General features: G+C 39.7%; 1 protein-coding gene across 7 annotated transcripts in view; it reads left to right on the top strand.

The window, feature by feature from the left end:
- CDIN1 (CDAN1 interacting nuclease 1) overlaps nucleotides 1-23058 on the top strand; it is a 250041-nt gene that overhangs the window by 164268 nt on the left and 62715 nt on the right. The window contains exon 11 of one of the 7 annotated variants that reach the window (XM_011760035.2): nucleotides 555-23058. The exons of the other annotated variants lie outside the window; for them this stretch is intronic. Within the exon in view, the coding sequence (XP_011758337.1) occupies nucleotides 555-699 (145 nt within the window). The 3' untranslated portion in view covers nucleotides 700-23058. The remainder of the gene's footprint in view (nucleotides 1-554) is intronic. 7 annotated transcript variants of the gene reach the window in all.

Here is a 23058-nt window from a genome sequence, read left to right as displayed (position 1 = left end):
GAACAAAAATAGATGCGTGGAAATGGAGAAAATAGATATGGGATATTAAGGACATGTGTTGTCCTCTTCTGTTAAATTTAGGTTGGAAAGAAAGGTGTTTATGATAGGAGTAGTTAAATTCCTAATATTCAGTACCATTTAAATCATTTGCATTGTTTAGTGTCCAACTTATTTACACCAGGACTTGAACTGAGTGCTTCGGACTCCTGGTGTGCTGTGTTCTTTGTTTTAATGCTTCATCTATTTCAAAAACAAAAACAAAACTATCTGTTACCTGCATATCATACATATATATGCATATCATGTATAAATACATGGTTCCCCACACTCACACTGCTACTATGTGAGTAAAAGAAAACAAGGTATCACTAAAAGTTGGAAACATGTCCTTTTTTTTGAGACAAGGTCTCACTCTGTTGACCAGGACCATGGCTCACTGCAGCATTGGTGTCCCCCTCTTCCAGGCTCAAGTGACCCTCCCACCTCAGTCTCCCAAGTAGCTGGGACTGCAGGTGCAGGACACCATGCCCAGCTAATTTTTGTATTTTTTGTAGAGATGGGATCTCACAATGTTGCTCAGGCTGGTGTGGAACTCCTGGGCTCAGCAGTTCTTCTGCCTCAGCCTCCCAAAGTGCTGGAATTACAGGGATGAGGAAACATTTTCTACCAGGAATCTTGATGAAATGTGTTTGTAAATAACAAAAACATTTTCAAATTGTTGGAAATTTCTTAGCAGTTAGTGCATTAAAAGAAAAAAAGTTTCAACCAGCATGCGTTTCCTCATCTTAAACAATGAGTAGCAATGTTTGCAAAATGTGTGTTATATTATCTCTCTAAATAGAAGTTGATAGTTCCCGTAACACTTGTAACAAACATTTCTGGGTGTCAAAATAATTTGCCTTTCAGGTCATTCCCAAGTAAATTTATTTTTAAAGCATTTATGTGCAGTTGCAAAACAGGGCTCCCAAAAAAGAGACGGCTGTTGCACGGCTTCAGTTGGCCTAGAGTTTTCATTTATTCCATGCTCTTTTTTATAAGTGAACTTTTCTCAAAGTTGTGTTTCTCTTCTTAACTTTCATTCATAAAGGTAAGTATCTTTATTTCCTTGAAAAGCTTATTCATTAGAATTAAGCAGAAGTTTTCTTTAAAAAAATCACAGACTTACAGTCTTTTTAGAGCTAGCCAAGATCTCTCATAGATATAATCTAATTTCATGAGTGAGGAAACCGAGACCCAGGGAGATTTAAGTCACTCAATGTTGAACACTGATCAGTGGGTTGAGTAAAATCTTTAAAAACAGAAATGAATTGAGTTAACATTTATGGTAGGAATTGTTTTAATTTCACAAGTAGTTAGTATTATATAACTGCTATCTACCACTTTGACACAGAGAACTCTTTGAATACCAAAACATTTTTCTTAATAATTAGTGGTAGCCAGCAATATTATCAGACCCTGAGCCAACCACATGCTGACCTAATACAAGACCTGAGGATTTTTCACTCTGAGTCTTGTTCCCTTGCTGCTACAGCACTACACTCTGCATTAAAATCAGCTAATGAGGATTTTTAAAATTTAACCATGAAGAGAAATAGTCTAGAAGTTATTTATTCATTAGCTACAACCCAAGAAGCAATGTAGCTGAGTAGAACGGGCACAGGTCTTGGGGAGTGGCAGAGCTGAGTAGAACGGGCACAGGTCTCGGGGAGTGGCAGTGGGAATAACTTTGGTTCTCATTTGGTCCCTTACTGTATGACCCAGGGCAAATCTCTCAATTTCTCTCTCTTTTTTTTTTACTCATCTGTAAAATGGGCACAATTTGGATTCTTATAAGGATTGAGTGAACTTAGATATACATAATACACATTTGACAACAGGTAACTAGAAGTACTTGATGGAGAGTGTCTGTAAGTAAACCAGTACGTGCCAAGTTGAGGTCAGTAGATGTGGGATGAGATGTTGCGCAGTGATTGCTGGGTCTTAGTTTGTGACTTTGTTTTCTGTACTGTGGCATAGATGTCATAGCCAGATATCTCACTTTTCAGTGTGACCCTGCTAAGAATCTGAACACTTCTGCAGGACAAAAAGCGGTGCATTAACAAATTGTCTCCTTGCTCAACGAAGTTTGCCTTTAGCACCGGCCTTTTTATTTTCCTTTTTTTTTTCTCTCACAACAGCCACTTCCCTGTTTTTGGAACCACATAGTGAATTCGGGTTAGTAATTTCACTTTCCAAGATCTCAGATACTTGAGAAGTTAGCAGATATTTTTTCCATTTTAGATTTAAGTACCAAAAAAGTAAAAACAAACAAGCAAACAAACAAAACCGTGCAGCCATCAACTGGGGGGTACATTCAGCACTTGTGATTATTTCAAAGCAAAAGTCCATTGACTAGATCCATGTGACTTCTGATTTGAGAATCAGTTTTTTAAAAACATCACCAACCAGACTTGTAAAGTTTGCAGAAACTGCCGACAGACCCGAAATGCTAAAGGTTGTAATCTCTTGAAAGGAGTTGGTTGATTTTCCTGTTGCCCCTCCTATCAACTTTAACCTCCAACCTTCTCCAGCATGTATCACTACAAATAAAACTGCTGAGGTTTGACAAGAGGATATAAAGTCAGTAGGCCATCGCACAGAGACGGCCACGTGATTTTCTTCAGCCTGAAATGAAGGCTCTTTAAGTTGGGCTTTTCAATAGGAAGTCATAAACACTCAGTCGTATCGCTTTAAGTTTTAATAATTACTGTTCCAAAAAACCCCAGAAATATACATATTAAATGATGTTTGACAACTGGAATTTAGTGGTTTTGTTATTGGTTGTCTTAGACCATTAACTTGGATTTCTGTTCTTAATTTTAATGTATACGATTTCAAGCAAGCAGCATATGATACTGATATAAACATGGCATTTGTATACTGCATTATAAATGAATTTTTAGCTTGTGATTAAGACAAACCAGATGACCTAAAGCAACCAATGTGTTGGTATTGCTCTGGTGACTTAAAAATAATGCCCTGTCCTGGATTCACCTGCAGTGCCTTTTGTCCTTTAGAGAACTGGAGACACGTGGCTCACGTAGCACTTCCGCTCACCAAGGTTTCTGAACTTTCATTATTTTTATAGATTTCTCAAATAATTCCACCATCTGTGGAAATTATTCATCCTACACTAGATGAATGCTGTGTTAAGAAGTCTGTGGCACACTTCAGTCTGAACTCAGTGGCTGTCTGTTACTAGGTCTGGTCTGAACATCAGGAATGGGGTGGGTGCTATTGCATCAATAATTGGACAGTGGTTCTTCTTTTAAAAAGCAAAAACAAAAAAGCACATCTGTGTTTTTGTCAAGGCCAGCTTAGTAGCTCCCACACAACCATAGAGAGGTGGTCTGCCTGTCCAAGTGTTCATTTTTCACGCTGATTTTCTCCTATCCATGTTATTTTCACCAGACCACTGAGTGAAGGGAGGACACAGGTTATGAAGGAGCAGTGAGTCTGAGAAACAAAGGGCATTGGTGCTGGAGATGGAGGACGGGGCACCGATTAGGTCCTCCTGACCTCTTGGCCACCTCGGCAGAATCCTGCCTTTTAGCAGAGCCAGGATACCTTCTGCAAATGCATTGTGTTGCCATAATGAAAATGCCTCTGTATGAAACTCCAGACCCAGTCACCTGAGCGCTTCACTTCTTCCTGAGGAGGATCCAGAGCCTAGAAAAGATTTGTGTGTTGGTTTGTGATGGTGGTGTGGTGGGGGCACAGGAGACGGGAAGAAGAAACAAACCCAAACCAAAAAACCTATGTGGGTATGACTGTCATCTTAGAATTCTTAGGGAACTACATTTTTATATGTTCCTTATGGCAAAAAATGGTTGAGACCATTAGGAACCTCCTTCATTCGTCCCATGAAACACTGCAATTTTATTCTATAAATCCAAATGCTAATTATTAACAATACCTGTAGTAATCCATTGCATTTATACAGCACCTCCACATTCATTATTTTGTTGGAGCCTAACCACTCCTCTAGGAAACTGAAAGCATTTTAATGGATAGGAAAGCAAAGGCTCAGAAAGATAAAGTGACTTGTCCAATATTAATTCATTAGTGTCAGAGCCAGGATTGCAGCATTTACTGGGTACCAGGCATCCAAGGATGGGTTTGATTCCTTCCCTCAAGGTGCTTACAGTCTGTGACGTGTGGGGTGGAGGGCGATGTTGCTGATAGCTCAATGCTTAACGTACAACAGGAGGGAGCACTGAGGCAGTGGCCTGAGCTCAGTCTGTGGGAGGAGACCTGTTTTGATCCAGCTGCCCTCATTCCAAGTAAAGGCAGTTTTAAGAATTAGCTATTTGGCCAATTGAAAAATATCTTCTGATTTTAACTCACTGAATTGCCAGTTCCAAAACTTTTTAAGACATAGTTATACTATAATTATAAAAGAGGCCAACCTTATAACTCAACTGCTGAAAAGGGAGACGAAGACCTACAAAACGTATGAGGAAAAGCCGTGGAGATCAGCAGGTGGAGGTGTGGGGCGAGCTGGGTGAACAACTCAAACATAAAAAAGCAAACAAACAAAATTACAGGTAGGACAAGAAAAAACATCCATCTTTTTGCTATATGAAATGCCAAAACTTCCCCTTTTATTTTTTATATTTTTGTCTTGAAACATTAAAATAAGTGAACAACCCTCTAACATTTAGATGGTACTGGGTAAGGGAAACCCAGTCTGATTGATTTAGGTATTTTAAATTTTAGATCAATATCCACAACATGAATATTTTTACTACTTGACTAAGTGTTCTTTATGTTTGCTTTTACCAAGAACCTCATTCCTTCTATTTTTATTGATAAAAGCATGTATATGTGCTTTTAATATATATATACACACACACACATATATATATATGGCACTAATAGAGTTAAAATAGGCATACATGTGGTTGAGAAGAGATTTAATTCATCTCTTAATGCCATGGAAATTCCTGGGTATTCCTGAAAACAATGTTCTACAAGCACCCAGTGTTGCCTAGGTGGAAGGTTCTCAAGTTAATTGGAGAGCCAGGCACAGCAGCTCACGTGTATAATCCCAGCACTTTAGGAGTCCAAGGTGTATGGATTGCTTGAGGCCAGGAACTTGAGACCAGCCTGGGCAACATGATGAGACCCCATCCCTACTAAAAATACAAAAGAAAAAAAAATTGCTATTTGCAACCATTGTGGAAGACTGTACAGTGTGGCGATTACTCAAAGATCTAGAAGTAGAAATACCATTTGACCCAGCAATCTTATTACTGGCCCAATTATCTTATTAGTGGGTATACAACCAAAGGAATGTTAATCATTCCGTTATAAAGATACATGCATGCATATGTTCATTGCAGCACTATTCACAATAGCAAAGACATGGAATCAACCCAAATGCCCATCAATGATACACTGAATAAAGGAAATATGGTACATATGCACCATGGAATACTATGCAGCCATAAAAAGGAACAAGGTCATGTCCTCTGCAGGGTCATGGATGGAGCTGGAAGCCGTTACGCTCAGCAAACTAACGCAGGAACAGAAAACCAAACACTGCATGTTGTGGCTTATAAGTGGGAGCTGAACAATAGAAACACGTAGACACATGGGTGGGGGAACAACACACACTGGGGCCTGTTGGGGATGCAGTGGAGGGAGAGCATCAGGAAGAATAGCTAATGGATGCTGGGCTTAATACTTAGGTGATGGGTCGATAGGTGCAGCAAACCACCGTGGCACACATTTACCTGTGTAACAAACCTGAACATCCTGTACATGTACCCAGAACTCGAAATGAAAGTTGACGAATAAAAACGATTTACTTTCATTTAAATAGCTTAGATTCTGCTGCCTATAAATATAGGGCACTAAACTCTTATTTATGCAGGATGACTGTCCTGGTTATGCCAAAGATATATTAAATAGAATGTTTAATTGATGACTCAAAACATACCTCAAGTTTATCTTTCTAGAACTTTGTATATCAGAAGGTGAAGTAGGTGATGCTGCATCTGTCTGCATTGACTCTCAGATGTTTGGTCTGTTGACTTTCTCCTCCCAATGACAAAGAATGCTATCTGTTTTGAAGTGACTTTTAGTTTGTTGAATATTGGTGGTGAGTGGAAAACGAATGTAAATGAAATATCGTATTGCTGGAGCAGGTACAAGGGATGTGAATGAAAGCTTCCTGTTTTATGGGCTGCTGAGAGGTGAGAGCTCTTAAAAAGCAGTCTGCTAAGTGATCCCAAGCTAATGCAAATTAACAGTTGTTTTCTTTCAGAACTGTGTGACTGAATAAACATTTACCATTTGTTTCATTTCTACTCATCTCTTAAAACAGTTGCTACAGGTCTTAATAGTAAGACTCGAAACATATAATGTATTAGCCTTGGCACATCAAAATATTGTTCATCTTCCAAACTTGAGATATTCCAGTTTGGCTTCTCACTGAGTTTATAATGTTCTGAGGGTATGTATCTAAAAACGCATCTTACTAATCTCCTGGAATTGATTTTTTTTAAAAAGTCCCTGTAACTTGTCACTATTCCCAGCTTAAACACGGTCTGTCAATTGCAAGACTGATGGGCATTGTGGTACGTTTCAATCTTAGGAGGGGCCTGAATAAGCAGTTTAAACCATTAAATAGTATTTTGGAAGAGAGACGTATGATATTTGTGCAAAATAATAATGAGGTTAAAAATGGAATTTCAGCCTTTGCTGAAAGAGCAACGCCTCCTGCTTTTTTGTGCAAGCCTTTCGCATGATTCAATGTGATCACCTTTTCTCATAGCACCACTGTGGCAACTGTGAGGGGTAAAGAATTTCAGCAATTGAACAACAGTATCAAATACATTCATTTTAGGAACTCTCCTAAAGGTTTATTCCAATCGTTAACATTCCTGGAGCTGGTGGTGTCTGCCAAGTGCTCTGCGCTAGTTCACAGGCAGCAAATTTAGCATGACAAAGTTGCTCCCATTTTGCAAATGGGAAACCTGGAGCCCCAAATGGAGCCTCTCACAGTAAACTGCAGAATGGAGATGAGATCCTAGAGATACAGTATAAGGGATTATCTGGGATCATGTCGATGGTTTGCAGTTGCCTTTGTACGGCTACCGGGTTAGATCATTCTTGGCAAGTTTGGTGAATTAGTATCCTATTCCTGAGTCCCATTTCAATACCTAGCTTGGAACTCTTCCACTCCCTGAAAACTTCCATTGAAATTTTCATCAATGGTATTTGCATAGACAAAATGGAATCAAACTATTGACATGTACTTTTTTATTAAAAAAAAAAAAAAAAAAAGCAAATTTCTGTGAATGGTTTGTCAGTGGAGATAATTTAGCCAAAGGCACCTGTCTTCTCTGAGGACTCTGCCTGAAAAGACTTTTAGGGGGAGCTTGGTGAATGTTTTGTCTTTAAAATAAAGCTGTTTTTGAGGTATAAGAGCAGCTTGGTTTTTGAAATGGCACAATGAATAACAAAAGCCCCTTTTCACCCCCCAAAAAAGGACTAAAAAGAACATTTGTTAGACTCTTGGGGAAGAATTGTGCTGTTAACATAAAAGTCTAGATACAAGAAAAGGGAAAATTGGAAGAAGAGGAGGAGCAGGTAATACTGGGGAAATGCTGGACCCTGAAAGCAACTTGTTTTACAAAGATGATTACACTCAAGCTTGGATTCGAAACGTAAGAAAGCGTGCTTATAGTGAATAAAACAGCTCGAAGATCAAACCTAGCAGAGCATCCCGCTGTTGAGGACAGACTTGTGCATGGGTGTGCATGTGCTTCTCTCTCCATTCCTTCCTCTTCTCCCACAGTGGCCCTGTAAGTATATTCTGGCAGACAAGTGGCCAAGAACCAGTCTTCATAATGGAGGCCAGGTGATTTGTATTTCTGGATTTTTCGAATAGACAGGGTTTGTCATTGATTTGAAGATGGAAAGTACACTATTTCACTACCCCCTGTCATTTAGTGGATGTGGTTCTTGAGTATGTCCAGAATTATATGGTTGTTAATGCGTCTTGAGCCCTGACCTAAACTGCAGATGAGAAGGCTCTTTAAATATTAAAATGCAGAACGAACAGAATTGCTTATGCAGTAGGAAAGTGCACAGTATTCAAAAGTCAGGCCTAATCTTTTTGTGGGGCAGCTATTGTGAATGCTACATTACTGTCCATAATATAACTCTTTTGAAAACTCCCTCTTTAACAAAAATACTAAGTTGATGGTCTCTCTTAAAAAAAAAAAAAAAAAAAAAAAAAAAAAAAAAAGTCAAGTAACAGAGTATATAACTTCAGAGTTATCAAATATGTTTATCCCCCTTACATGTCAAAGTTTAAGTGCTATGTTTTGTATATACAGTCATCATGATATTTGAAAAGGCCGTAAAGAAAAACAATTATATAATTGTTTTTAAAGAATGTAGAAGCCAGGATAAAAAGGCCTTTAGAAACTAGACAACAGTATTAACAATTATAGTACCTGAAGTCAAGCTGCAAAATTCTGTCCTAATTATTGGTGATGATTAATTAAGCGTAAAGTTACACGCCTTGAAAGAATTTCAGAATTATTTTTCTTTGATATTTCTACCCCAAAAAAGGCCCACCCCATCATTTTCTATTTTAGCAGTTTCCACAACTTAAACATTAAATTCTTATTGTTTGATTTCTGTTATATTAGTAGTGTGTGTTTTGCAATTCTAATCTTCACGTTTTTCTTTCTTTATCACTGAAGTAGGCCTTTTGAAGCTGGGAAATTTTTCATAGCAATATTGACAGTGTTCACATTTGCATGATGACAGCCAAGGAATGGAGCAGTAATTTTTGAAATTGCAGAAGTATTTAGAACACTGATAAAAGCTGAAATATATTTTTGATGGATTGAAGTTAAGCATACATGATTTTTCCTGCTGTCAAAAGGCTCTGAATTTAGTGAATATTTGCCTGCTGTGAGAATGCAAGATTAACATCACAACCATCACCCGGGCACCCAAACCCTGCAATTTAATAGCTTTTTAGGTTCTTTCCTTTTTCTAAACAGCAATTAATCTCATTTTAGTACAATTTTCTCGTTTCTGAAGTCGCTCATTGAATCGCTGTTTTGTTCATATTTGGCTTCAGCTCCTCTGCATAGCCATTAAAGTCCCAATTAATGTCACCTTTAGCTGAAGAGTACTCATTTTTATTGAGAAAATGACAGTTGCTGCCATGAGTAGTGCAGTGTAATATACATTAATTGCCCTGTAACACTGGTAATTACGAGTTTTTCAAGCCTCTCAGTAAACTGTCATGCCTAGACAAGACTGTGCTAAAATAGATTACTCATTAGGGAGACCTGTCCTATTTTCTGGTGGGTTCTTAGTGTTGGTTTAAAAAAAAAAAAAAAAAAAAAAAAAAATCTTGAGCTTGAACAAATAGTTGCCAGGAGCAATTTCCTACAACAATATCCTCGTGTTGGGTTTTTCAGCCATCACTTAAGATTGCGGTCAGCAAACAGACAGGGTGCAGTGGACGCTACAGATGTTGAATCTTGAGCCTTTATTTATGTGGATCACAAGAGTGAACGTAAGGGCGCTTCATTCAGGGTTGAATACAGAGTGTAACTGAAGAGTGCTCCTAGAGGGTGTTGTGTTAAAACAGGTTCATTCCCTGGTATTTCAAGAAGATGGGAGAGAACCAGTATGCCACATTTACCAGGTCTTTATCACCTCTGTGCTGAGTCCAGCAAGGAGAAGCGTTGATGCCTTTATTCATCAAATTCCTATGAGCACTGGCGTAGATAAATAAGTTTGACACTGAACATGGTGAGCTTTGTTGGTTTATATGGTTTTAAGGTACAGTTTTAAAAAGGGAGGGGGGAAATCCTTAGTTGAAGAGCGCTGTGATCATCTTCAATGTGAAATTACCAGCCCACAATCTTGTTTTAAAATATATGGTTGCTGACTGGCACATTTGGCAGTAGTTTTTTTCCAAATCATATTTCTAATTCCAGTGTGGAGATCATTTTTCAACTCCCTGTTTCTCTCATATTTCACATGTTGGTGTTTTAACACAAAATAGTGAACTTTAAAGCCCATAGTTGCTGAGAACTGACAAAATGAAAACCTTTGTTGTATCCTTGCCCAAAGCAGGTGTTATAACAATCTGCTCTTTCCTTCTCTCTCTAAATGAATTTTGTCACAGCCTTTCAAATTTCCTTGTGGTGATGAGCTAATGAAAGTAGATAGTACAATTTGTGCTGACCAGGTAGCAAGTGCCAGCTCACAGCTGAGGATAGTTTAAAAAAAAATAAATAAAATATAGCATCATATCACTGATTTACCCATTACACAGCATTAATAGTGAGAGACCTTGGTGTGTTTATCTGTTTGTATTGGTGTGCATTTATCGAATTGTTTATGACAAGACTAATTGGGGTAATTGTAGACGCTGAAATTACCTGTCAGCTATATGTAACCACACTCCCTTTCTTTCTGACAAACGATGACAACTGAGGGACCCCGTAGCATTACTCATGATGGCTTTTCGAGTGGTAATAAGGACAATAGGGGCCCTGGCTAATTTGACATGGACAGCCTTCACAACAAGAAGCCAGCTAAATGACTTGTCAGGAGGGGAGAGGAGTCAGAAAAGTAATGGAGTCCCCCATGGCGCTCTGACAGGGAGATGAGGCAATTTCAGCGGAAAGTGAAAAGGCTTCAGTTTGTCAAGTATTTAGAACAATCAGAGAACAGCTAGAGGCTGGAACCTGACAATAAATTTGTGAACCATGGTAGCAGTTTCATATAGGTCAGTTACTTCATAATGGCTGTGCAGTACTCAGAGAGTCCTGTTCTCGTCACGTACTTCACATCCACCAACCAGAGCTTTGTCACCTTAAATTCATGCTCTCTTTTACATCGTGGGAATAATGGTTAGGGTTATGGAGGCCCAGGAATGGAAAGATGGTGTGACTTGCAGTTGCTAGCCTGTTGAAGAATAAACAAAAATCCAGCCATGTAATACGATGATGGCAACCCTTACATAAGGACAGTAGCGAGTTGTAGCCACTTGGGTTGAGCCCTCATAAACTCTTTTCTCACTTGCTATCAGTCAGATACAAAATGCAGTAGTCCCCTTCTAGTCCGAGGTTTTGCCTTCCAAGGTTTCAGTTACCTGTGGTCAACCACTGTCTCAAAATATTAAAAGGAAAATTCCAGAAATAAACCACTAATAAGTTTTAAGTTGAGCACTGTTCTGAGGAGCGTGATGAAACCTCACAGCAGCCCGCTCCATCCTGCCCACACGAGTCATCCCTTGCCCAGCACATGCATGCTGTGTACACTACCCGCCTGTTAGCAGCCACATCTTCTGCTCCTGACATCTAGCCATCCACCTCATCTTGGCTCGGTGACCCAGGGTCACTCAAAGCAGATGATCCTCCTTCTGACCTACTGTCAGGAGAGCAGTAGTAGCCTAATGCTACGCCACAAGGCCTGAGTCATTCACCTCACTTCATCTCATCACATGGACATTTTATCATCGCAAATCATCACAGGAAGAAAGTGAGTGTAGAACAATAAGATAGTTTTGAGAGAGACCACATTCATGTAACTTTTATTATAGTATACTGTCATAATGGTTCTTTTTTATTGTTATTCTCTTACATGACTAATTTATAAATTAAACTTTATTGTAGGTACGTATGTATAGGAAAAAACATAGTACATATGGGGTCTGGTACTGTCATGGTTTTAGGCATCCACTGGGTGTCTTAGAATGTATCCCCCTTGGATACGAGTAGACTACTGTATACTACTACTATTCATAGGCTAAAACTCCTACCAGCACCTTTTTCTCTGATTGTATCGATGTGATACTAATCTCAGAGCAGGCTAGAAAACTGGTACATAAGGATATAAACGGCCTCCCTCCCCTACACCCTCTACCTCCAAAGCTGTAAGTAGCTTCTGGCCTTGATAGTAAGATGTGGCTAAAGTGTGAAATAGTCTAGTGATATTTCAACAGTTTTATTGAGCTTCTGGTTTTGTTTTATTAGGGACAATCTTTTCATTGTAAAAAAGCAAGTTTCTAAACTGGATGAGCCACTTTGCTGCTCTGTGCCTCAGTTTCCTCATTCATAAGATGAGGAAAGGCAAGCTGATCAAATTTATGTGACAGTTGATTGCATGATCTGGATGCATCATGTACAAGTTAGAATATTTTTAAGCAAGTCAGTGTATTTTATGCACCTGCGACAGTCTGTTTCTTCACCACCATCACCCCAGATCTTTGTAAAGGCAATAATACTCTTTACAAAGAAATCTGTCACCTTTGTGTCTAATGAAATTCTTCTTGTGAAGATTTCTGAGCATTATTTAAGCTATGGAATCTATCTTTTTAATGTTGTCTGAAGAAGAAAGTGTGTATTCTGTACACTTATTCATACTATGTTATTTGTAAGTTTTGACCTTCATGTGGAAAAAGATCCTTTCTAAACATAACGCAGTATGATATAATAATATATCCGTTAAACTTCTCAGTATAACTTAAAACATACAGTTTCACAAATATTGTTAAACCTAACCAAATAGGTTGCCTAATGCCCTAAGCAACAGTTCAGAAGGCTTAGAAACCCATCCAGAAAAACTATGAAATTGTCTTCGCTTTTGCATTTCTTTGGGGATGAAAGTGGATGGGATAGGGAGGTCCTCTTATGCCCAGTAAAAGCAACTGCCCACACATCCACTTGATTCAAGTGGCTTTTGAGTTGCCTGAGGGTTCTCAGTGTTTATCCAAGGCTTTCATCGAGAGCAGAATAAGCATTCCACCCCACCAAGATGCATCAAGGGGTGCAGGACCCCAGCAGTAGGCTCAGGGACATCAGGAGCAATTGAGTAGGTGCAGAAGGAGGAAGAGGAGGAGGTACCTCTGTGCTCCCAAGTGAACAAAGGAGAATTTGGCTTAAAATGCCCCAGGCCACGGGTTCTGTACTACAAATATGTCCTCTTCCCCTGAAAATGCAACCTGCTGACAGGAATTCTCCATTTTGAATTATTAGGTCTTGCAGGTCCATATCTGGGATGAGTCTTTCCCTGCATCAGCCCCACTTTGGAGATGTTCTTTATTTTCATCACAATTGCTCAGCTAAATATGTTTTTTCTTGTGGAAGAATGTTTTTTTTATTTCTAAAAAAAAAAAAAAAACTCATTATTTAAAATCGTGCTTCTTTTTTTGTAATATATTAACTCTAAAAATCTAAAAGTTCCAGATAAACAAAAGTAACATCATTATCTTCCCAATTCATTTACATTGACGCTATTAGCATTGTTAACAATAGTCTGTTCTTATACCCCTATAAAGAACTACCTGAGACTGGGTAATTTATAAAGAAAAGAAGTTTAATTGACTCACAGTTCCGAAGGTTATACAGAAGGCATGACTGGGGAGGCTTAAGGAAACTTACAATCATGGTGGCAGGGCAAAGCGAAAGCAAGCGCATTTTCACATGGCAGCAGGAGAGCGCAAACGGGGAAGTGCTACACATTTTTAAACAACCATATCTTGTGAGAACTCTGTCAGAAGACTGCACTAGGGGGACAGTGCTGAAGCATTAGAAACTACCTCATGATCCAGGCCCACCAGGCCCCCCCTCCAACAATTGGGAACACAATTCAACATGAGATTTGGGTGGGGACATAGAGCCAAATCGTATCAGGTATCATACTGTATATACTGTAGAATACTTACATGTTACCTTGGAGGATGTTGAGATTGTTTTTCATATCTATAAATATAGCTCTCTGTGTCCCTTTGTAGTAGGTTCCTAATGCTTGCGTTATATGGAAATACAATTTATTTAGCCAGTCACCTGTAATGGGTATTTAGGAGGTCAACATAAATAGCACTGTGATGAACATCTTCATTGTGAAATGAGTCAAGACATGGAAAGCACAACAGCCTCAGTCAACATTTTCATTCTCTTGTCTTGTAAAATCTGCTATTATAAACCCATAAAGCTGTCGCACCTGTATTTTCTGCACCATGATGTGACTTTTAGTGATAATTCTGTTTTTTCCTTTTAATGTTCCATTAAAAGAACGGTTTTCATGATGCCAAAACATTTTCATTTATCCAGTTGTCTAGTAACCTAAAACAAACAGAAACAAAGGTAGTTTGCACATATGCGTTTGTTTTCTACCATCCAGTTCTTCGGAACTTTTAATTCATCTCTAAAGTTATTTTAGAGGCAAAGAAAGGTTATGTGTTGTGCTTCAAAAAGTATGCATTTGTCTGTTCCACAGAATGTTAAGTGTTTATTCGTTTCCCAACTCCATCCCCAACCTGAGGCCTCCATCGGCATCCAGAATAAGCATTTTCTCCTGTGAAGGACATAAGGAGCACCTAAGAAATCGTGGTGGTGGTGGTGGTGGTGGTTGAACACTTCATTAAGTCACTTTTCATATCTGTAAATATTTCTTTAGGATAATATCCAGATAATAGACTTGCCAAGTCAAAGGGATCACAGAGTTTTAAGGCCATGGATACGTATTTGGAAACTGCCTGTCACAGAATGATTGTAGCAATTTCTTCTTCCACAAGTAGTGTGTGAGTATGCCCATTTCTCAGCACCCTGGCCCAACTCAGATGCCATCACTTCAAAGATAGTTTTTACACTCTCATTTTTACTTTCCTTCCCTTGTTTTTATTCAGAATGCTTGCATTTTACCTTGTGATTCTTTGCCATCAGTCATTTTATAAGATACGCCTTCACCGGCACATCTAAAAGCTAAGGCACTTAACAATTAGAAAGTTGTATGATATAGACCTTCAGTGTCCAGTTATAATTCCAACTCTTTCTGGCCCTCAAGCTCTGGAACAGGCCACACTTTTCTCTGCTCAGGACACTACTTATTTCAGATTATTTTAAGCAGTCTCCTGCCCACTTTCCTGTGCCTTTGTTATAGCTGTCACTGTAGGTTGTTTCCATCGTGCATATAATTGCTTCATTGCTAGTAACTGGCTTAATGTTGTCACAGACCTTATTGGCTCTCCTTACCTCAGATTTACATATAGCATCCCAGGGCTTTCTTTAGGGCATTTATCATTTTTCCTCCAAATGATCTGGTGACAGTATACAGCTATTCAAGTTTTCATCAGCCAGCAGATGATATGGTCTTTCTTCTTTGCTGCCACAAGCCAGAAAAGAGGAAATCAGGGGAAACGCTTTCATTACCGCACTTCAAGGAGGCGCTGTCCTGGAGTCAGGGAGGGAAGTTTCCCAAAGTTCACTGAACTGACACTGGAAGAAGCTCTTGTGGGCAGCCCCATCCCTTTGTGACACCGGAACGAAAGCACTTCATCATCTCTTGCCGGTCCCGCTTTCATGCAGACAGCGAGGCATCTTCTAACGCCACTTGCCTTTCCTGTTTACTTCTTGCTCCAGGAAAAAGTCTGAGCAATTTTATAGGACATTAACTATTACTGTTGCATACTGATATGCAAGATTCTGTTATACTTTCTTGAAAAGGCCCATTATTTTCATTTGGAAAAGGAAAAAAATAAAATAGAGATTGCTACCGATTGCAAATAACTAACACTAATAAATTTAATGGGTCTAACAGCAGCTGTGACTGTAGAGTTCCTTGTACACTGAAATGGGGTTATAAACAGTGTTAAGCTCACAGGCTGGCCCCAGAAGTCTATTGCAGGCAGAATGTGGCAATTCTAGAATGCCAATGGGACCAACCTTGGTTTCCTATCATATCTAGAGATTAAATTAAAAATGTTCAGACCCTAAATGAAAGGATTGGGAGGTTTAGGATTCACTGGGCAAGCTAAACTCAGCAGGAAGGCTGCCCTGGTGGTAAGCACTCCTACACTTCATGCCTTTCACTTCTTTTTTCCCTCTGTTGCTAACCTCTCCTATTCTTTAAACTTGGGAGCTCTTCCTTTTGCTACACACAGGCACTTTCTTGATAAGGGATTCCTGCAAAAAGCTTCCTGAGGGGGCAGTGAGCTCTTTTGGTCACCCACGTATTGCTGAAGTAGTTAAGGCCTATAAGATTTGTTTATAAACATGGCTATTCTGTTCTGATTTATCTACAAGTTTTTGCTTAAGTGAGTTATAGATGACTTTTGCTGAGGCAGCTCTGCCCCGTACTTTGCTGGCCACACTCAGTAAGAGTCAAGATTACATCCCGTTGGCTTCATAAAACAGGACTTTCTAGGACAGCTGTGCTTTGCTTGCACCTGACGGGAGTTCAGGGCCTCCCCAGACTGGACAGCACAGAATCCAGTTTCTCTAGGGACCCAAGGTGTCAAAACAATAAATCCCCACTTCTCTGCCATCCGCTTGGACTACCACAAGCCAGAAGAGACAGGACTGTACCCTCCATGTTGTGGGGAGAAACCACACCCATAACATCTCTGGGTTAGGGAGCCTTCCTTGCTTTCCATGGGGGATTCAGGGAGCTTGAGAGTTGGCATCAAGGCTCACTGGAGTCCCCTTCTACGTTGTATGTGTGTGTTCTCTGTGTAGAGTTCAGCTCAACCTCAGGCCAAGAATCAGCTGCTGGCTCCACCTAAAATCTGTTTATTCCTTAACTAGATACTCCTTTCAGCAGCTGTGGCTTCTAGGAGGCAAACACGGATTAGAGAGAGATGGCTGCAAAAGCTATATATACATAGCGAATGTCCACATTCAGGGACAGCCTATATGAGTCTGGTGACTGTCAGTATCCACTCATTATGTGCACCAAAACAAAGCACAGGTTCAAAAAATCAATCCAGTAAATCACCCCTTCTATTCAGACTTCAAACAAAAGAAGATGGGGGGTGGAGGAGGGAATCAGTTTGACCTTACACTCAAAGGGAAGTATCTATGCTGTGAGTTGTTTTACCTATTGTGATAAGTTAGCAAAGCCAATAGGCCAGTCTGGAAGTCCACCATGGACTAAGGCCTAATCAGCATTTTTATTTTCTTTCTGGGTTTTTTTTTTTTTTTTTTTTTTTTTTTTTGTCATTGTGAAATCTGCTGTGTTATAAATGCATAATCCTGTAGCACCTGTATTTTCTGCACCATGATGTGACTTTTAGAGATAATTCTGTTTTTACTGTTTTATGATGCCAAAAGACTCATTTATCCAGTTGTCTAGTAACATATAAACAAACACAAGCAAAGGTAGTTTGTCCATATGCATTTGTTTTCTACCATTATTAGTCTTCAGAGCTCTGGATTCAGTTTTTAAAGGGATTTAGTAGGCAAGAAAATGTTAACAGGTTGTATGCAGAAAAGAATGCATTTATCTGCTACATAGAATCTTTGTGTTTGTTTATTCCACACCCCATTCCCATGCAAAGCTTCTAGCAGCATCCAGAACAAGTTTTTTCTTTTTATGGTGCTCATCTTCATTAAATCTTGACCAACAGCTTAAATATCTGTAGCCGTCCCCTAATAGCTGCTCTCCCCCTCTTTCTTTAATAAATCAATGTCTGGTTTTCCTTAGGTATGTAGTCACCTAGAATAAAAACTCCAGTTCCCCTTGCAGCAAGATGTATCCATGGGGCTCATTTCTGGCCAGTGGAATGCACAGAAGCAGAAGTGTCCAGTGCACCTTTTTAAGAAATGCCCTTACGGAACGGACACATGCCCTTCTTTACCATTTCCTGCTGACAAGAATGTGGGCCTAATGGTAGTGCCTAGGTAGCATTCTAGGGCATGAGAGGAAACTATATGCTGAAGATGGCAAAGCAAGAAGGGAGCAGGAATCTAGGTTCCTGCTGACTCCGCAGTCACTATGCCAGCCTAGAATGACTTCCCTTTGTGCTTAATTTTCTTTCTTTTTTTTTTTTTTTTTTTTTCCTTTGTTTTCAGATGGAGTCTCGCTCCATCATTCAGGCTGGAGTGCAGCGGTGCGATCTTGGCTCACTGCAACCTCCGCTTCCCGGGTTCAAGAGATTCTCCTGTCTCAGCCTCCCGAGTAGCTGGGGTAACAGGTGCCTGCCTCCATGCCTGGCTAATTTTTGTATTTTTAGTAGAGATGGGATTTCATCAAGTTGGTCAGGCTGGTCTCGAACTCCTGACCTCAAGAGATCCGCCCACCTCAGCCTCCCAAAGTGCTGGGATGACAGGCATGAGCCACCATGCCCAGCCTGCGCTTAATTTTCATAAGGGAGAGGTATCTTTTTTTCTTGTTTATGCTAGCACTATTGTGATTTTTCTTTCACTTGCAGCAGAATTTAATTCTAACCAACATGGTAGGTGAGATGTGGGGGATAAAAATAGATCTATATCAAGAGAGTTTACGTTAAAAAAATAGTCAAACACGGGACTTCTAACTCTGGGGCCGATGTTTTTCCTATGTCTTTGGAGGCCATATTCCATTAAATGTAATGACAGTTGAATTTATCTAATCTTGTTTTTAATTTGATTATTTATAGGTTATTGAAAATTCTTAATTATTATCCTTTTTCCTAAATTACGGGATTTGAAAGTGGATCTGTATTTTTAACAGCTTTGTTGAGATATAATTGATATACCAAAAATTGTATCTATTTAATGTATACAATTTGGTGAGTTCGGACATAAGCATCTACTCATGAAACCATTGCTATAATCATGGTAATAGACAGACACATTACTCCAAAAGTTTTCCGGTGCTTGTTTTATTTTGGGGATTTGTGTGTGTGTTTTCTATGGTAAGAACACTTAACATAAGATCCACCTTCTGTTAAAATTTTAAGTGCTCAATACCATATTGCTAACTATAGGTACTATGGTAGACAGCAGATCTCTAGAACTTATTCCTCTTGCATAACTGGAACTTTATACCCATTGAACAGCGACTTCCCCTTGCCTCTTCCTCCCAGTCCCTGGAAACGACCAGCTGCTCTCTGCTTCTATGAATTTCACTATTTTAAATACCTCATATAAGTGGAACCATGCAATATTTGTCCTTCTCTGACTGTCTTATTTCATTTGGCATAATATCCTCCCGTTCATTCATGTTGTTGTCTGTGGCAGGATTTTTTTCTTTTTTAAGCCTGAATAATATTCTACTGTATGTATGTGCTACATTTTTTTTTTGTATCCAGTCAGCCATTAACAGACATTTAGGTTGTTTCCATTATCTTGGTTATTGTGAATATTGATGCCATGAACATGGGAGTGCAGATATCTCTTCAAGATCCTGATTTCAGTTCTTTTGGATAAATACCCAGAAGCGGGATTGCTGGATCATAAAATAGTTCTATTTTTAATTTTTTGAGGAACCTCCATACTATTTTTCATAGTGGATGTACCATTTTACATTCCCACCAACAGCATACAAAGGTTCCAGTTTGTCTACATCCTTGCCAACACTTACTATCTTTTATTTCTTGTTGTTTTTATAATAGACATTCTAACCGGTATGTGGTGATATCTCATTGTGGTTTTGACATGCAATTTTCTGATGATTATGATGCTGAGCAGATTTGCATATACCTATTGGCCATTTGTTTGTCTTCTTTAGAAAAAGGTCTATTCAACTCCTTTGCCCATTTTTAATAGGATTATTTGAGTTTTTTGTTATTGTCGTTGTTATTTGGTTTTGGGAGTTGGTCATATCTTTTGGACATTAATGCCTTCTTAGATACATAGTTTGTACATATTTTCTTCATTCTGAAGGTTTCCTTTTCATTCTGTTGATGGGTTTTGGTTTTTGTGTGTTTTGCTGTGCAGAAGCCTTTTAGTTTGACATAGTCTCATTTGTCTATTTTTTGCTTTTGTTACCTGTGCTTTTGGTGTCATGTCCAGGAAATCATTGTCAAGACCAGCGTCAGGAAGCTTTTTCCCTGTGCTTTCTTCTAAGGGTTTTCCAGTTTAGGTCTTAAATATGTCTTTAATTCATTTTGAGTTGATTTTTGTGGATGGTGTAAGATAAGGGTCCAATTTTATTCTTTTGCCTGGGGATGTCCAATTTTCCCAGCAGTTAAAAAAAATGGATCTATATTTTTAATACTCAGAGTTGACTCTGAATCTTGGGAAACTTTCCTTCCAAATGTGTTACGGTTCAGCAGTTTGAAATAAAATTGTCTCAGTCTGTTCTCTGTTCCCTATGTAATGTAGATGTATTTTTGGGCTTCCTGAGTCAGACCTGAACATAACAAGGACCAGGAGTTCTAGCCTGTGGGTAAGGATTAGATTCCAACATCACCAGAATGTGTAGCCCCATCCCCCTTTATGGAAATGGCCTTACAAAGTCACCCAGTAATTTCAAATCTGTTTGAATTGTAGTTGTGAAAGAACTATTTTAAGAGTTGACACGGTTACATGTTTATTAAGTGTTTATAAACGTATTAGTCACTGTGCAAACAGAGAAGCAGGTGGGCTTCATATTCCCACCTGTTCAGGTCACTGAAGCAAAGCCACCTGGAAAGCTTCACACGAGTAATTGGACCTTCAGCCTTCAGACTTCCACTTGCATTAAATGCAGCAACCAAGACTCTGACATCTCCTGAATACCTTCTCCATGTGCCCTTTGTTATTAGAAATTAGCCTTTTGTGAGTCATGTAGAGTGAACTTGAAATTCAAATGTACTGCTGTAGAGGTGATACAGACAGTCAAGATAACATTTTGGAGTGACTCGTAAAAGGAAGCTGATGAAATAAGTGTTTCTAATTTGCCTTCCATCAAGGAATGGCTTCCTCATTTTAAATAGTCATTAGGAATTCGGAAGGCCTGAGAAATTGGAGTCATTGATCGAGTTTCTTCATAGGAAACCATCTAAGGAAGAGAGGGCTATTTGTAACCCCTCATGTATTGTGCTCACTGCAAACACTAGTCTGTGGTTCAGCTCCCGTTACCTGCCCTTAACTTCCTCCCACCCCCAGGAGCCCTGCATCCAAAGGCTTATAGATTTCACGGACAGCCAGAGGAAGCTAGACAGTGTTGGCCTGCATGATTGGTATTGGTTTCATGATAAAGGAGATGTAATCTTTAAACGCTGTTACTCCACCTGAGCTGTTAAAGGCCCCATGGCATTGTGGAAGAAAGCCCTGGACTCTGCATGGAGGGGCCTGACCACCGGTCCAAGTCCTAGGATCCGTTTAGCTACTGCCTCAGTCAGACCTCTTCTCTGGGCCTCACTGTCTTAGTTGGATGAATAAAAGAGTTGGGCTAAATAATCCAGTGCCAACACTTGATGCACACACAGATCCTTCCACTTGGCAGGCCTTCTTTCCAAACTATTTGTGGGAAAATTTGAACTCGACTCTAGCTGCTAGAGTGCTCTCCCTGTTCCCAAATGTAGCTTTTCCCCTTCAACTTCTTGCCCCTGGCCAGCTTTTCTGGGAGCCAAAAAAGAAGTTTCATTTGGGAAGCCAAATCTGAGGTGTATCAAGCTGTCTTTCCCCAGATCCCCATCCTTGCATGACAAAGGGGTTTGCTGTAAACTGCTATGAGAATATTTGTTAGTGGCCTCAACTGGTGGTTGGAGTGGGGTGGAACTGGAGCTGCTGTCCAGTTGACTTCCGTGGAGGAGGTAGCCAGGTTCTGGAGAAGCAAATCAAGTGGAACCCAGGCTTTGGCTGGGGGAGCAGGAAGAAGAATGAAGGTAGCTGAAGGAGCCAAGGAGAAAGGCTCAGAGTCTGAAAGAAAGGAGTTTCCTACGAGGACCTTTAAATTCAGCTGTGCACTCTAATGACCTGGTTGTCATTTGTGCCCTAATTATGTTATGGGTCTGTCATGAAATGAAGTAGAGAGAACTGGCCTGAGATCTGTTATGAAAAAAATTTGCAAAAGGTGGAGGAGAGATAAGAGATTATATTCAAGTGCAGAGTTAAGAATCATCCCCAGACTTATGATAAATATCATAAGCCCCACACCACCCTAAAAATTGTAGCTTAATACTGAATATGCCTTTGGTTAGCACATTACACTTATTACCCCAGAGGTAGTTTATATCAGTCAGGGTTCTCCAGAGAAACAAACCAATCAGACATATGTGTACACATATTAAAAGATTTATTTTAAGGAACTGACTCATTTGATTGTGGCGGGGTGGTTGCCAGCTCTGAAACTCATAGGATAGGCCGGCAGGCTGGAAACTCAGGCAGGAGTTGCTAATGTGTTCTTGAGTCCTAAATCTGTAGGGCAGGCCAGCCACCTGGAAACTCAAGCAGGGTTTCTGTGTTACAGTCCTGAGGCAGAATTCCTTTTCTTCTGGGAAACCCCAGATTTTGCTCTTCGAGGCCTTCAACTGTTACATAACCCCACCCACATTACAGAGGGTACTTTGATTTACTGACATTGATTATGGATGTTAATCACATCTGCAAAATACCTTCACAGCAACATCTGGATTAGCATTTGGTTAAATAACTGGGTGCCATAGTCTAGCCTAAGTTGATGCATAAAATTTAACCGTCACAGGTAGGTACTGTTAACTCCATTCTACTGACAATGAAACGTGAAGCTGAAAAAGGTAGTACCTTCCTCAGGTTGACACCATTCTTTCCTATTCTTTCATGGTTGGGCCAAGCAGTCAGACTCAGGAAACCAGCTCTCAACCTAAAATGCTTAGCTGCCTGCCAAAAACACAAAGAGCCCTGGGGAAGATGTTTGCTCTGAAGTCTAAGAAACTGTGGGATAAGTGATGTTTCAGTCAGCTGATACACCAGGGTACCCACCAGCAATTTTTAAAAGCTCTTTTTGCCTTATTGGGCCCTTATGAAATGAACCTACAGGGTCAAATGGCCTATGTCAGGAGATAAGCCATTTTCTTTTCTCTCCCCCATCTCTTTTCCCTTGATGATTTCTCCCCTGCAGGCCTTGTTTTTCTTCCGCACTCAGCTTGCTTCATTTTCCTATTCTATTTCTCTCCTTTCTCCCTTTCTCCCTCTGTCTCGTTTTTTCCTCTATATTGTCTTTTTAAAAAATTATTTCTTCCTGAAAGAGAAATGAAAAGGAAGGGAGAAAAATAAGGGACTTAATAAATGAAATTGGAACCACTTCTGATATCTGTAGTAGCAACTATGGCTTGATCAGGAAAAAAAGGGGAAGGAGGGA

The sequence above is a fragment of the Macaca nemestrina genome, chromosome 7, assembly GCF_043159975.1.
Source record: "Macaca nemestrina isolate mMacNem1 chromosome 7, mMacNem.hap1, whole genome shotgun sequence".
Lineage (NCBI taxonomy): Eukaryota > Metazoa > Chordata > Mammalia > Primates > Cercopithecidae > Macaca > Macaca nemestrina.
The sequence above is the reverse complement of the archived record's forward strand: the minus strand, read 5'-3'. Positions and strand labels throughout refer to the sequence as shown.